The following is a 16,687-nucleotide window of genomic DNA, read 5'->3' on the forward strand; positions in this document are numbered from 1 at the left end:
ACGGACCCCCAAGGAGTCATAATAATCACCGAAAAATGAAACCAGGTTTACTGGCGAAACGGCGTTGGGTCAGGAGTCGGCCGAGAGATCTTTGCACCACTCAGGGTATGTTTAATCTTGTCCTTGTACTTTAACCTCAATCTCTACAATTGCCTCCTTTGCACTTTGTTTGGGGCGTTGCTGTCAGGAGGTTTTGAGGTATGCTTTTTCAGCTAGCATTCTTTTTCCCTGCTGTTATTTTCGTGCACTGATCTCCCGGCCTCTCCTTGGGTCCTGCTCCTCATCTGTGTGTCCTGCCTTGTGCTGCCTTCTTTTATCATGCATCTATGTATTGCTCATATATATTTATAATAAAGTCTTTTGGATTTTCATATATACGAAAGTCAGTTTCATTTTTTGGTGATTATTTCCTGGAAGATTAGGTGCAGAAATCTGGTGACGATTCTACATCACGGATCCACCGTTTGGAAATCCCATCCTATTATAAAACAAAGCCGAGCATACGGTATTTTAGGAAGTGCATCAATATTTCAAATTCACAGACTGCCCTAGCCCGGAGAAAATGTGCATTTTTATCAAGCCAGCCAATATGTGGCCTATAATAATACTGATAATAGGAAGATAATTCTTGCATTCAAGCCAGGTAATGGAAATGATCCACTGAATTCCTTGAAAATCATCAGAAAAAATATTTTGTACCGATCATTGACTGTAGTTGTACTAATTGTGACATCTAAGGAGTGTTCAATAATTGTTTGGAGACACATTAGTAAGGTAGATAGATATGAAATAGATAGATAATAGATAGATAGATAGATAGATAGATAGATAGATAGATAGATAGATAGATGAGATAGATATGAGATGGATAGATAATAGATAGATAGATAATAGATAGATAAATAGATAGATAATAGATAAATAGATAGATAATAGATAAATAGATAGATAATAGATAAATAGATAGATAATAGATAGATAGATAATAGAGAGATAGATAATGGATAGATAGATAGATAGATAGATAATAGAGAGATAGATATAGATAGATAGATATAGATAGATAGATAATAGATAGATACATACATACATAGATAAATACTAGATAGATAGATAGATAGATAGATATGAGATAGATAGACAGAGATACAAATCCAGTATTCCCCACACTGTCTATAACAGGCAGAGGTTGCAGTATACATGAGGTGCTATATATTTCAGTGGTACAATTACACCCTACAACACATCTCTATATAATAATTTCATACACTTGGTTGTGGTAGTGACGCGCATGCGTTGTAAAAGACAGTTTTAGACAGGCATTGTATCAGACGCCCCTTTCTAGTGGAAAGACCCCAGTCCTGACACGCCCCGCCCCTATCAGTCAGTCAGTGAGCAGCTGAGGCGGCGGCCTGTGGTCTCGGAGATGCCGCTGTACGAGGGTCTGGGCAGCGGGGGAGAGAAGACGGCCGTGGTCATAGACCTGGGGGAGGCGTTCACCAAGTGAGTCCCGGTCCCTTCCTCTCCGGCCTGGCGTCTGGGCCCTGCAGACTGCTGGAGGACTGCAGCACCATAGAGTTCTATATACGACTTGTCTGCACTGAATTAGAGCTGTCTATGGCTTTGCATTGATAAAATGTAGAATTAAAGGGGTTTTCCACTGTCAGACATTGATGGCGTGTTGCTAGGATACTCTACCAATGTTAGGTGGGAGACCTGCACCTATCTCCAGAAAGGGTAGGGGGCGCACTACTGGCTCGCCTATTCCAGCAGCCCCATGGAGGTGAATGGAGAGGCGGCTCTGTGCGCTCTCTGATCCTCTTTTTGGAACTCCCATAGCCGTAAATGGAGAGTGCTTTGCGCATGCGCAGTATGTTCTCCTTCACTTTAGGGTCCATAGGTAGCGATACCCCCACCATTGTCTGAGATAGAACTCCCCCTTTAAAATAAAAGAGATCTATCCTGACTGGCTCGCCACCGCCCCATTGTGTCCCACTCACTGGACTTCTGCTTCCAGTCTGTCACCTTTGCACGGATGGGGTCACGTGTGCCATTGCAGCCAATGTCCGCCTCGGTGGTGACGTGTCCCCAAGCGTCATGTCACGTGCTCCTTGGGGACACGTCACCACTGACACCGGTCATTGGCTGCAGCAGCGCTCATGACCACGTCCATGTGGGAGGTGACGACCTGGGACCAGAAGTCCAGTGAAGAGTGGTGGGAGCAAGAACCGAGCGATAGAGGGGGCGGGGGAGTATAGATCTATTCACAGGTAGCACTGGGCAGGGGTCGGGAAGGACCGCGCTTTAAGTGTCAGTACGGCAGCCATGTCATAAGTGGAATATTTACATTTTGCTGTGGGGCATTGCAGATTTGTGGGGTGGGGGGGTTGTCGATCAGTTGTGGCAGCGTCTGGCACATGCACAGTGAAGTGAGGCCTACTAGTTTTGGCTTTATGATGCTGCAGGATCTGGCTGTGTGACTTCCACAGGTTGCGATCACTGCTTTATAATCTCCATTTTGGTCGCATTCTGCGGTCGCACAGGTTGTTGTTTTTTGTCTGTGTTTTTTTTCTTTTAAACAAGACATGCAGAGCTTCAGTGTTTTATGTAAATCTGTTGAATTCTTGCATTTTTTTCCCACGTGGATGCAGTTTTTGATGATTTTTTCACTCACGTGAAGAACCACTGAAGACTAACACACAGTATCTCCTATAGCAACTGTCGGTGGCAAACTGACGATATCCAGATGCCAGTTTTTTTTTTTTTCACTGATCCATCGACTTGAATGGACCAGTCCTGCATGAAAAAGGGATCGAACAGGCTGCAATGTAAAGTGGGTGCCCACATAGCCATTGAAATAAAAGGGGTGTGGATGCCCGCCGTTGCCAAAAACGGAATACACCCGGACAGAAAACTCACTAAATAAACCCTAGGAAAAAAAACACCAGTTCCATAAAATTACATGGAAGTCTACAGGAAATATTAAACGCTGAAGCGTTTATTAAAATTTTTATATTTTTGTAGAGGTTTTTTTTTCCACCCTTAAGGTGCATTTTTTGGGGCCAGTGGCGTTTTTATTTTACAAATTGCAGGGTCTCTGCGTCTGGTAGTTTTTTCCCTTTTTTTGTCATTGTTTTTTGTTTTCTCACATAAAGCTCCATTTTTATTTAATTTAAATTTTTTTGCAAAAAAAATACATTTGGACTATGTGATTGCTTTTTTGATTACATTTTTACTTTTTTTTTTTTTTAACCACTGTCTTTTTCCCATCCTGCTGTACAAAAGAAGAGACCTTACAGAGGGCACATACATACTTTTCCCATAAAAAATGCCAGGCATGCCAAGCTCTGCCAAAAAATGCCAAGTGCTAAAACACTATATTGGCAAAAACGCCTCAAGTTAGGCACTTTTTGAAAGTGGTTTTTTTTGTTGTTTTTTTTGTGGTCCAGACAAATGCCTGGGCCAAAACTGTGTGTGAAGGAGCCCGTAGAAAGCTCTACAATCCTGTGTAACACTGTGGCAGTGCTTCTAGGACTGTATGGGGTTCTCCGGGAAAAAATACTTCCTGTACTGCCGGCATCCTGCCTGTGTAAATAGGAGATTGATACTTACCTGCTCCCAGTCTCTCCGGACCTCCGCCCTGGTTCCCGCATTTCTGTGTTCCGGTCCCCAGACTGTTTACATCCCATGCTGCGTGGTCACATGCTCCGCTGCATCCAATGACTGGCTTCAGTGGTGATGTACTGCTTGCGGCCATGTCACCGCTGAAGCACCGGATGTAAACAGTCCTTGGACCAGAACATGGACATGCGGACCACCACCAATCTGGTAGTGATGACTTACCCTAAGGATAGGTCACCCAGTAAAACCCCTTTAATCGATGTTGGCTGGTGCTTCTGTGTTGTAAACGGCAATCTCACGAGACTGGCTGCGGCCTTAACTAAGACTTCTCCGTTGTAGGTGTGGATTTGCCGGTGAATCTGGTCCAAGATGCATTATTCGGAGCGAAATAAGAAAGCCGGGCGTTTCCAAGGTAATCGTTTTGAGAACAATTGCAGTCCATGGGACTATTCATGTGGCTTTTTTTAAACTCACAGGCCCTGTTTTTAATGGCCATTTAGACTGAGGAGCCCCCGTCTAATGGCCGTTAGGGTCCATTCACACGTCAGTAATGTATTGCGGATACGCAATACACCCGGCCGGCACCCCCATAGAACTGCCTAATCTTGTCCGCTATTACGGACAAGAATAGGAAATGTTCTATTTTTTTTTCCGGGGCCGCGCTCTGGAAATGCGGATGCGGACAGCACACTGTGTGCTGTCCGCATCCATTCCTGCCCCATAGCGAATGAATGGGTCCGCACCTATTCCGGATAATTGCAGAACGGATGCGGACACATTCTACGGACGTCTGAATGGAGCCTTACACTATGTAAAAAAATACTCCCCTCACCACAGTCACAGCGGGAACGCCTGGAGGCAGCAGGGCCTGATGCTCCCAGTGTGATCACATGATGTGACGGGTCCTTCTGCCTCCAGTGCAGAGTAGGTGTCCTGGGGGCATAATGAATCCTAGGGGGACGGTTGAGGGGCATTATCTATACTGGGGGCACCTGTTTGGATAGAGTGGTGGTGATGCATGCATGCCCTTTACTCCATTTAGCTGTGTGGGACGAGCACTCGACTGTCTCCGGCAGCCCTTCAGAACTGATTGGGGTGGCAGTACACATGTATGACCGCTGCTTCATTCATATGGGGGGCCTGTTCTTGTGATCAGAGGGGGCCCTAGTTTTCAGACTCCTGCCGATCAGACACTTATCTTCTATCCCTCTGATGGCTAACGTCCGGCACTCCAGCTGTGGGAAAAATTACGACTCCCAAAATGCAAACTTGCTCGAAATGAATGGAGCATGCTGGGAGTCGTAGTTTCACCACAGCTGGAGTGCCGGAGGTTAGCCATCACTGCCCCTGTTCTTTTTTTTTTTTTTCTTTTTCCTTGTTGGATCAACACAGAGACCATGAAGGCCCATTCATAAAGCCCTTTCACATAGTATAGTAAAAACAACATGTTTTAGGCCTTTTTTTTGTTAAACTTTTTTCTGCATGTTTGTGCATCTTTTTTGTATCTTCCCATTGACTTCAGTGACTACAGCTGCAATGAAAACTGCACTGGGAAGTGTAGTGCAGACAGCGTTATTCTCTCTGCCGCTGGTTACCTGATGGCAAATGCTGGCACCCCCACCATGCTGTTTTCTTGTCTCCTGTAATAGCATTGTGCCAGACAGCAGCACATGGAGTACTCGCTGCCAATACATTCCCTTACTGAGTCCATGGGACGCCATACGGGCTCTGAGCCCAAGAGATTTCCGTGTGCTTCAGCCCTAGAACTGGGCATTGGCTGCGGTTTGGTTATTATATTTTTTGATTTTTATTGGATATTTGTTAAACATATGAAGAATAATTTGTTCATATTATTTTGTCTTTCCTTTGCAGCCTATAAAGGTTGTCCAGTATCACATAAATACGGAGGAGCTGTATTCCTACCTGATAGACTTCATTCACATGCTGTATTTCAGGTAAGGTGCTGCAGAACATTAAAGGGGCTGTCACATGAAGACAGCCCTGTCCAAATGCCTTACTAGGGAAGCCCTACTTATATCCCCCCTGGGCTCTCGTTTTTGCAAACTTGACCCGTCCTTGTGTTACATGAACAGCCATCCATTGGATTGGTCGACATGTAGTACTGCATTAACGCTGCTGCAGGGGATCAGCCTGGGTGGCCGCTGCTTCCCCTCATAAAAACAGCTGATTGCCCCAGGGGGTTGTATTCTGAGTGACAACCCCTTTAATAGGAAGGTGTCACCAGGAAGGGACCTATCGTTTAAATCACGTTTTTATATTTTATTTTATTATATATAAAATTTTATATTTATCTGTGATTTTTTTTTTTTTTTTTTTCCATGTCTCTATCTATCTATCTTTGAACAAAATCCTAAAATCTGCGGTTTTCACATTGGCCAAGACTCCCTTTTCTGTAGATTTTCAGCAGACATCTCATTATCATCACAGGCAACATTACAATAACAGATATCGCTTACATCTAGATAAAACAGGTTCCTCTGACCTCATTTTATTTATTTTTTTACCTTTTTTCCTGCCCTTGTCTTTTAATTCATGTTTACAGACAGGCCCTGCATGCCAGCGCTGTGCTGGGGACATGGCCGCTGATGGAGGATTCTGTCCATGAGCGGCCTCTATTCACATATACCGGGGGCGGTCTGCGCGTGCGCTAGTTCATCTGTCTATCACCAGCATAAGTGAATGGAGGACAGAACCCTCCATCAGCAGCCATGTTCCCCGTGCAGCACCGGCACGCAGGTCAGGATATCTGCCTGTAAACATGAATTATAAATAGAGATGAGCGAATTTCATATTTTGAAATTCGTTCACGCTTTGTTTACTGGTAAAAGATGAATTGCGTTATGGATTCCGTTACCACGGACCATAACGCAATTCTATAATGGAATGCCTTTAGAGGAATTCCGTTATAATAGAAGTCTATGGGCTGCAAAACGGTTATGCCGTGGAGTCCTCTCTGGACGGATCCGTTTTGCAGCCCATAGACTTCTATTTTAACAGAATGCCTCTAAAGGCATTCCGTTATGCATTCCGTCATGGAATTGCGTTATGGTCTGTGGTAACGGAATCCATAACGCAATTCACCTTTTAGCAGTAAACGAAGCGTGAACGAATTTCATAACCGGAAATTGTGAAACTACAACTCCCAGCATGCTATTCTCAGAACTCTCATGGAATTGTATGGAGCATGCTGGGAATTGTAGTTTCATAACAGCTGGAGTGCCGAAGGTTGCTGACCTCTGATCTAGGATTTGCCACCAATGTCAGATAGGTGCAGGTCCCACCTCTAGGACTCGCACCTATCTCCTAAAACGGACCCCAAAGTGGGTGGAGAGCAGCTGCGCATGCATGGCTGCCCTCCGTTCATTTCTTTTGGGACTGCCGAAAATAGCGGAGCGCTGGCTAGGCAGTTTCCTGCAGTTCCATAGAAGCATATGGAGTGGTGGCTGCACTTTCCATAAATTTCTACGGGACTTTATTTTCTGAACTACCATAGAAATTAATAGAGAGCATGCCCCGTGCTCTTTTTCATCCGTATCATTGGGGGACACAGGCTTGACCATGGGTATAGCTATTGCCGCTAGGAGGCGACACTAAGCATAAAAGTGTGAGCTCCTTCCTCCAGCTATACCCTTCCTACAGGGACTAAGCTAAATCAGTTTTTAGCTTAGTGTCTGTAGCAGGCAGACCTCCCTGATTTGCAGGTCTGCTGATTTTCTTTTCCTTTTTTTGATTTTATTTATTTTCTTCTAGCGGGATTACAAGCAGTTCTAGCTGCCTGTACTCCCACCCAGGAGACGGGAGACCAGGGGTCACCAAGCCCGCTGTTCCTTCCCGGTCTCCAGAAGACAAGGAGGACCAGAGGTTCCTAAAGCCTCTGCATCCCGCCAGCCTTCGGGTCACCACGGCCGCCCATGACAAGTCCGCTCTGTTCCGCTGTAGAAAGGGGCCACACACTGAAGGTGCTAATCCAGCTTGAGCCAGGGGGGCAGAAGACGCTGCGGCCTACTCCTGTTCGGCTCCCCGGTGGTTCTTCTCACCCGGCCGACATCCCCGTTCGGCCGGGGGCTTCTAGCGGCAGCTCCGCAACACTGGGGGGGCCCTTTAAGACGAGCAGAGGGATCAGGCCTGCGCTTCCCTGCGTTTTCCGGGTACTGACTCAATTTTGGGGGCGGGGCTTGCAGTTCTCTCCGCTCCCTCCTCCATCATCTGTGTTCGGGCGCGAATCCTTGGCGCTCTTTCTGCGCTTCGCCCAACTTCTGCTCCAAGAGGACCTCTGCGGGACTCTGGCTCAAGGCTCCTCCACTCCAAATTTCTATCCGGTCAGTCAGATCCCGTCTGCTCCTTGTGCTCTGCCCCACCACCAAGTGGCTCTGTCCCAGTCGCCCCTACTGCCCAGCCCAGGGTATAGCCGGAGTGGGCGAGCTCCCTGTCAAGGATGGTACAGGACGTCTCCCATACCAACAAGGCCATTATGGAAATACTGGGGCTTTTGTCCGCAAGGCCATCCTCTGACAAGTCCGACTCTGGGGATCCTGGGGCTCATTCCCATTGCAGCCGTCCCGCTAAACAGGCCAGACCATCCTCTCCCATAAGGGTGTCTGTGTCTCCCGTTTCCTCTGCCTCCCCTTTCCAGAGAGTTTCCCTCCGACGTGTCCTCTGTGGAAGAGGCATGTTCCGAGGAGAGCTTTTCAGATGAGGATTTTGTCTCTCATGAGGGTCAGTCGTCAAAGCTGTCCTCCATGGTGAACAATCTCATTACAGCGTTTTTTTCCTTTAGGAGGTCCCGTCGCTCGGCCAAATGTTTCCCCGACCACCAGGATTTTGATTCCTCTCTTTCCAAGGAGTGGAATTTTCCTGATAGACATTTTGCCTTGCCAAAACGCTTAGATGTCCTTTATCCATTTCCGGATGATTTGACTAAGGGCTCATGCACACGAACGTATTTTCTCTCCGCTTCGGTTAGTTGTTTTTTTTTGTGGACCGTATGCGGAACCATTTACTTCAATGGGTCCGCAAAAACAACGGAAGGTACTCCGTGTGCATTCCGTTTCTGTATTTCCGTTTCGCAAAAAAGTAGTGCATGTCTTATTACTCTCCGCAAATCACTGTCCGAGGCCGCATTCAAGTCAATGGGTCCGCAAAAGATACGGAACACACATGGAACACATCCGTATGTCATCCATATTTTGAGGATCCATACTGTAGAAATGCTATGCCCAGCCTATATTGCTCATGTGTTTGGTGATTAATAAGTTACAGTTTCCGTTTCCGATCTGCAAAAAATGGATTGCATACGGAAACCATACGGATATGTTTTGTGGAATAATGGAACGGAAGAGGACTTAAATTAGAAAAAAAAAAACCTCAGATTTGGAACAACGGATCCATGAAAAACGGACCGCAAAACGGTCGTGTGCATGAGCCCTAAGATGTGGTCGTCCTCACCTATAGTTGACCCGCCAGTATCCCGCTTGGCAAAACATACCACTTTACCGATGGCGGATGGGGCTTCTTTCTCTGATATCGGGGATAAAAAATTTGAATCTTTTGCAAAATCCTCCTTTGAAGCAGTGGGCACAGCACTGCGACCGGACTTTGCCTCTACATGGGTGAGTAAAGCTATGGGTGAGTGGGCAAATAATTTACATCAGGGTCTCTCCTCGGGGGGGGGCAGATAATGCTTCCAAGCGAACCCTAACGGCCCCTTACCGGCAGCAGACTTTTTGGAAAATGTCTGAATGAAATAATTTCTGATGCTACAGGTGGTAACAGTGGCAGTGGCCACAGGGTCCCCTCCCCTCCCCCTCATTGGTGGTGCAGTGGCAGCTTCTGATCGGAACCCCAGCTGTGTAATCCTGGGGCTCCGATCGGTTACCATGGCAGCCAGGACGCTACTGAAGCCCTGGCTGCCATGGTAACATCCCTGATGCTGTGTGCACAGAGCAGCAGGGAGAGTGTGAGATCCTATTCACCCTGATAGAGCTCTATCAGGGTGAATAGGACAAGGGATGAACAAAATCCCAGGTTCTAGCCCCTAATGGGGGAAATAGTTATTAAATAAAAAGTGTAAAAAAAAGTAAAAAACAAAAAATTAAGTATGAATCACCCCCTTTTCCCAATTTCACATATAAAATGTATAAATAATAAACATATTACATATCGCCACGTCAGAAAAGTCCAAACTATTAAAATATAAAAAAAAAATCTATGCGGTGAACACCGGAACAGAAAAAAGAAATAAAAACTGCGCGATTCGCCATTTTTTTAAAATGCGGAATGCAAGTGGCTTTTTTGGTTTATTTTTTTCGCGTGGTATCAAGTATCACAATACTTTTTCATGGTATCGAAACCGAATCAAAAATTTGGTATCGCAACAACTCTATCAAGGACGCTTATCTTCATGTTCCCATCTGCGTCAGTCATCAAAAATTTCTCCGGTTCGCAGTGGGTCCCTTTCACTACCAGTTTGTGGGCCCTCCCGTTCGGCCTGGCCACAGCCCCCAGAGTCTTTACGAAGGTTCTAGTGGCGGTCATGGCCCTGCTCCATGCCAGGGGGATTATGGCGATACCTTACTTAGACGATATCCTGATAAATGGTCCGTCGTTCCGGGCAACGGTGGACAGCCTGTGCATAGTCCTGGAACGCTTCGGATGGATCCTGAACCGGCAGAAGTCATGTCTTTATCCACCTCAGCAGCTAACCTTTTTGGACATGTTACTTGACACCTTTCAGGCCATGTTACTCGACACCTTTCAGGCCAAGGTACTCTTGCCCCTAGAGAAGCTATCCAGTCTCCGTCTTCAGATTCTCCCCTTGTTGCCCCGTCCTCTTCCCTTCGTCGCTGCATGCGGTCTCATGGTCTCTGCCTTTGAAACAGTTCCCTATGCTCAGTTCCATAACAGGACTCTTCAGCGAGACATTCTAACCAATTGGGACTGTTCCCCAGCCTCCCTGGATCGGCCCATGCGTCTCTTTCTGCTCCGACATGCCTGGCCCTCAGGTGGTGGTTGGTTTTCTCGATGCTGATGTCGCACTGCTCTTTCCTTCCCCTTCATTGGATGGTGCTGGGAAATCTATCTGTTCAAGGTGTGTGGTCACGCGAGGAGCGCTCCCTCCCAATCAACATTCTGGAATAGAGAGCGATCCGTCTCTCTGCTGCATTGGACCGACCATCTCCGGGGACGTCCGGTTCGAGTTCAGTCCGACAACTCCACGGCTGTGGCGTACCTCAATCACCAGGGCGGCACCCGGAGCCCGGCAGCCATGGCGGAGACAGCTCTCATTCTCAGCTGGGCGGAGAGCCATGTTCCGGGCGCACGCTGCGCCCCCTTTCCGTCCTCCGTTAAATCCTTAATCTGGTGCTCAGCACTCTACAGTTTTCCCCGTTTGAACCTTTGCAGCAGGTGTCGCTTCGGCTTTCTGTCCTACAAGGTCGCCTTTTTTAGTGGCAATCACTTCCATTTGTAGGGTGTTGGAACTCGTAGCTCTTTCCTGCCGGTCGCCTTTCCTGATCCTCCATCAGGACAAGGAAGTCCTTCGCCCTGTTCAGTTCTTCCTTCCGAAGGTCGTGTCGGCATTCTATCTCAATGAAGAGATCATTCTCCCTTCCTTTTGTCCTGCCCCGTCTCATCCTTGTCGCTCCACACTCTGGATTTGGTACGAGCCATTCGCATCTATCTGTCCCAGACGTCATCTTTCCGGCAGACGGATTCCCTGTCCGTCATTCCAGAGGGGCCGAGACGAGGGCTGGCTGCGTCTACTGCTCATTCTGCTCGGGCAGTGGGGGCCTCTTGGGCAGTACATCATGGGGCTTCGGCCCTTCAGCTGTGCAGGGCGGCCAACTGGTCGTCTTTACACACTTTTTCCAAATTTTACAGAGTACACACCTTTGCATGTTTTAACGCTTCTCTGGGGCGTAGAGTTTTGCAGAAAGCGGTCCTCAGATTGGCTGGATAGGTTCTTCGTTTATGATCCACCCTTGGGACTGCTCTGTAACGTCCCAAGGTCAAGCCTGTGTCTCCCAATGATACGGATGAGAACTAAATTTTTGTACTTACCTTAAAATCTGTTTCTCTTCCGTTCATTGGGGGGGACAGCTCCCACCATTCTCTCTTTTACGGGCCTTTTCTGGACTGCGTGATTCTGGGTTTGTACATTGTTTGGTTTTCCTGTTTTCCTTCTGCTTCTCCTACTGCTTTTGCACTAACTGATTTAGCTTAGTCCCTGTAGGAAGGGTATAGCTGGAGGGAGGAGCTCACACCTTTGTGCTTAGCGTCGCCTCCTAGTGGCAATAGCTATACCCAAGGTCAAGCCTGTGTCCCCCAATGAACGGAAGAGAAACAGTACAAAAATCTAGTTTTTGGGGGCCTGTTCTGGAGATAGGTGAGACCCGCACCATTCTGACTTTGATGGCATGTCCTAGTGATATGCCATCAAATTCTGATATAACACAGCCCCTTTAAGTTGAGACTGTCAAATCAAAGTTACTGACTGGATTGAGGCAGACATATCGCTGCCCATAGTCATCAAGTGATTAGATGGCTGCCTCTGCTGACATCCACTCGGACAACAAAGGTAAAGCAAGATGATAAATGGCACTCTGCACAGTCGTATATCAGAGTGTTTTCCTGGCTGTAGCTCCACGTTCAGATGACCTTCCTTGGTTTTCCTGTTTGTCATTAATAATATTCATTTTTACGTTTTTATTATTATGCTTGTGCTAAGATCACTCGGCACCATGACATTTCTTCTGGAGTGCAGAGACATTATATTGTGCAGAATAGAATACACTTCTATGGTAATCTTTCTCAGTGACATGTAGGTAAATGTTTGTATAATTATCACGTTCAGAGATGAGCGGCGCCACTTAGACACTGCTTATCTCTTCCTGCAGAACCGTCCACCACATATAGCTTTTGCAGTGTTTATTCCCTTGTGCCGACCCTGATTGAATGACATGTACTTTACCTCTCTTAAAGAAGAGTTTCTGCAGTGACTGCAGTTTGCAGGACGATATAGGTCTGTGTGTGTGTGTGTGTGTATATATGTGTATATATATGTGTGTGTGTGTATATATGTATATATATATATATATATATATATATATATATATAAAAAAAAAAAATTATATTTTTTATTTTTTGGAAAAATGGACAGCACTCCAAAGCTATAAAATATAGAAAAATGTATTCACCCATGTGGAACAAATTAGCAGCAGCAACGTTTCGGCTCATCCATAGAGCCTTTCTCAAGCTTGAGAAAGGCTCCATGGATGAGCCGAAATGTTGCTGCTGCTAATTTGTTCCACATGGGTGAATACATTTTTCTATATTTTATAGCTTTGGAGTGCTGTCCATTTGTATTTTGGGCTATTAGCCTATGCCCCAGGACATAGCACCCGTTTATTTTCATTTTTTATTTTCAGTGCTGATATATATAATTAGTACAGACCAAAAGTTTGGACACACCTTCTCATTCAAAGAGTTTTCTTTATTTTCATGACTTTGAAAATTGTAGATTCACACTGAAGGCATCAAAACTATGAATTAACACATGTGGAATTATATACATAACAAACAAGTGTGAAACAACTGAAAATATGTCATATTCTAGGTTCTTCAATGTAGCCACCTTTTGCTTAGATTACTGCTTTGCACACTCTTGGCATTCTCTTGATGAGCTTCAAGAGGTAGTCCCCTGAAAAGGTTTTCACTTCACAGGTGTGCCCTGTCAGGTTTAATAAGTGGGATTTCTTGCCTTATAAATGGGGTTGGGACCATCAGTTGCGTTGAGGAGAAGTCAGGTGGATACACAGCTGATAGTCCTACTGAATAGACTGTTAGCTGCTTTTTTCTTGCCATAATACAAATTCTAACAGTCTATTCAGTAGGACTATCAGCTGTGTATCCACCTGACTTCTCCTCAACGCAACTGATGGTCCCAACCCCATTTATAAGGCAAGAAATCCCACTTATTAAACCTGACAGGGCACACCTGTGAAGTGAAAACCATTTCAGGGGACTACCTCTTGAAGCTCATCAAGAGAATGCCAAGAGTGTGCAAAGCAGTAATCAAAGCAAAAGGTGGCTATTTTGAAGAACCTAGAATATGACATATTTTCAGTTGTTTCACACTTGTTTGTTATGTATATAATTCCACATGTGTTAATTCATAGTTTTGATGCCTTCATAGTCATGAAAATAAAGAAAACTCTTTGAATGAGGTGTGTCCAAACTTTTGGTCTGTACTATGTGTGTGTGTATATATATATATTACAGCAGAAGAAATTGAAGCGAGTTAGTAAGGCTCTTTTCACACTTTGCACTTTCATGGCTGCTGTGACTACAGTTGTCTGAGCCAAAGACAGGAGTGGGTCCTTAAAGAAAGAACGGTATAAAGGAAAGACTGATAATTTTCCTGTCTTTTATATCTGGCCCTGGGTTAGGTTAAAACAAAAACTGCAACATGAACTGCATGTGCAATTCCAGCCTAACCTAAACGTGTCTTGAAGGGGTTATGCCACAATTAATGTAAAAAATTGAAAATCAGACATCACATGACAACCTCTTCCTAACAAAGCCAGATCCAGTCCTGTACCTCACATGGATCCAGAGATCTCCCCATTCATTGCTCCAATTGCTCTGCTAGATTTATATTAAGGGGACGTGTCCTTTCTTCTGCAGCTCTCCCTATCACAGCTCAGGAGGCAGTGGAACGATGAAACTGAGCATGTGCGTCCTTTTCAGTGAGTCGGACAAAAATAAGAAAAACCAAACAGCAGGTGGCGCTATACAGATACATGTTATTGAATAACTCACTGACTATACAAATTTTTTTATTACATGCAATTACAAAAGTATTCCAATCCAGGTGCTGGTTTGAAAGCTGTAGAATATTTTTCGTGGGACAACCCATTTAACTCCTCAGTTTTTTCTTTTCCAGGCACTTGTTGGTGAATCCCCGTGACCGCCGCGTTGTCTTGATAGAATCCGTACTTTCTCCTTCCCACTTCAGGGAGACTTTGACGCGGGTTCTTTTCAAGTATTTCGAGGTAGGAAAGTTCACAAGGTTGTGACATTCAGCCGCAGACTGGCCGGGAAAAGGACACTTGTTTTACAGGCGTCACTGGGGAGTGGCTGCGGTTTACGGGGCTAATAATGAACATGTGTATATAACAAGCGTTATGCCGTCTGGATTTGGTTTGCAGCGAGCCCAGGTATCGTGACGATTTTAGCAATAAAGCTTTGTGTGATTTTAAAGGCCCTGTCCACATTGAATGGGGCTGCGCTCTGTATCAGAAACACCCCATGGACAAGCCTCCGTTGCAGGCTACGTCATAGTTGACGAGAAGAATACGCGGACATCACAATGGACCTTTATCAGTCAGTGGAGTCCATCGGGCACTGTTGGTGTGAGACGGATCCAGCCCTCTGTCCTTTTCAGTTTTCTACTTCTTTGACTGAACAGAAAATCGTGAAAGGCGACATAGATGTGAACGGATTGCAGTATTGTTCTATTAGTAGCATCGTCTTAAGTAACCAGTCTCGTCTTCTTTGGCAGGTTCCATCTGTGCTGTTTGCACCAGGACACCTGATGTCTCTGATGACACTTGGAATCAACTCTGCAATGGTCTTGGACTGTGGATATCGAGAGACCCTTGTCCTGCCTGTATCCTCTTTTCTCTGTGGCTGTATAAGTTTCTTTGCTGAAAAGCAACTTTCTTTTCCAGTAATTTATAGGATCAAATATCTAAACCTCCCAGGGACTTTCTTATTGCAAGGGGTCCTTCTCCTGAGACCCCTGCGGTTAGCTGTTACTGATGAGTGGACCCATTGACTGGTGTCCATTTTCTATTCAGTGCTGCCATAGGGCATTTGGAAAAAACTTTGGTCATAATGGGGGGAGTAAAAGTAAATGTGGAGTCTTGTCTGTAGCAGTCAGACCACTTCTTTAATTTTAATAATTAGAGTTGGGAACTAGTGGCTGGGGGCACTGGTTATGGATTGTTAAGTTTGCAGTAGTTTTATCCTTAACGCGTGTTAGATATATGAGGGTATTCCAATCCTCAACTGTTGGGGTGCTCTTCCCTTGGGTGGAAAAGCTATTCACAAGTAAGTATTGACATATGAAGCTTTGGTCACATCCAGATATTTTTTTCCTGGCCATACATGTGTAACCACCTAACCTGTGGGAGCTAGGGAGTGTCAAAAATAGCTGAGCAAATTCACTCTGCTCTTTTGGGAATTCCATTAGAAGTGCTCGCCATGCATGTGTGGTGTGCTTTCCTTCGCTTTGGGAGCCCCGTTCTGGACATAGGTTTGGGTCCCAGAGGTTGGGATCCACACCTATCTGACATTGGTGGCCTATCCTAGCGATATGCCACCAATGTGTGAGATGGGCCAACCCATTTGAAGGGTTGGTCCCATCTGAACAGCCCTTTCTGTCAATGCGGACCTGTTGGCAAATCGCCTGTTAGTGCTCTAGGAGCGATCACACAAAACTTCCCCAACATTACTACATTGCAGTCATGGCCATGAGCAAATCCAGAGTGTATTTCTCAGAGGGTCGGAGGATTTCTTTTGGATTTCTGCTGCGGATGTGCCGGTGGATCCTCACAAGGCTTAGCCTTATTGTCATTTGTTGAGACTAACCCCCTGCTTTTCCGATACGAACAAATGAGCGATGTAGCCTTATCCTACATGGATTTTTTTTTTCCACTGCATATGAATAGGGTATAGACTTCTAAATTAATTTGCATTGGATAAGGAGTGACAACAGATTTGATAAGGATTTAAAGGGAACCTGTCACCACCCAAAACCATCCCAAGCCGCCAGCAGTACCTGCGTGTAGCCAGCAGTGTGTTTCTGATGATGCCTTTCTTCCTGAAGGCAGATGCAGCAAAAGTACTGAAAACTTTGTTTTATCCCCTGCCTGGTCCGCTTCTCCGCACATGCTTGAAGTCAAGGGGGCAGCGGCCTCCTTGCTTCAAGTCATGGTAACCACGACCCCTTCCTGCCCCTTCGCTGTGACTGACAGCGCTTATG

The 16,687-nt window shown here is 45.7% G+C and overlaps 1 protein-coding gene across 1 annotated transcript in view; it reads left to right on the forward strand.

Moving 5' to 3' along the window:
- Window positions 1-1,354: 1,354 nt before the first annotated feature.
- The window catches only part of ACTR10 (actin related protein 10), a 34,164-nt gene continuing 18,831 nt past the window's right edge, over window positions 1,355-16,687 (forward strand). The window contains exons 1-6 of the mRNA XM_040411288.1: window positions 1,355-1,503; window positions 3,961-4,033; window positions 5,494-5,576; window positions 14,585-14,693; window positions 15,203-15,310; window positions 15,686-15,753. Coding sequence (XP_040267222.1) covers window positions 1,427-1,503; window positions 3,961-4,033; window positions 5,494-5,576; window positions 14,585-14,693; window positions 15,203-15,310; window positions 15,686-15,753 — 518 coding nt within the window. The 5' untranslated portion in view covers window positions 1,355-1,426. The remainder of the gene's footprint in view (window positions 1,504-3,960; window positions 4,034-5,493; window positions 5,577-14,584; window positions 14,694-15,202; window positions 15,311-15,685; window positions 15,754-16,687) is intronic.

Source organism: Bufo bufo, chromosome 11 (genome assembly GCF_905171765.1).
Source record: "Bufo bufo chromosome 11, aBufBuf1.1, whole genome shotgun sequence".
In the NCBI taxonomy this organism is placed as follows: domain Eukaryota; kingdom Metazoa; phylum Chordata; class Amphibia; order Anura; family Bufonidae; genus Bufo; species Bufo bufo.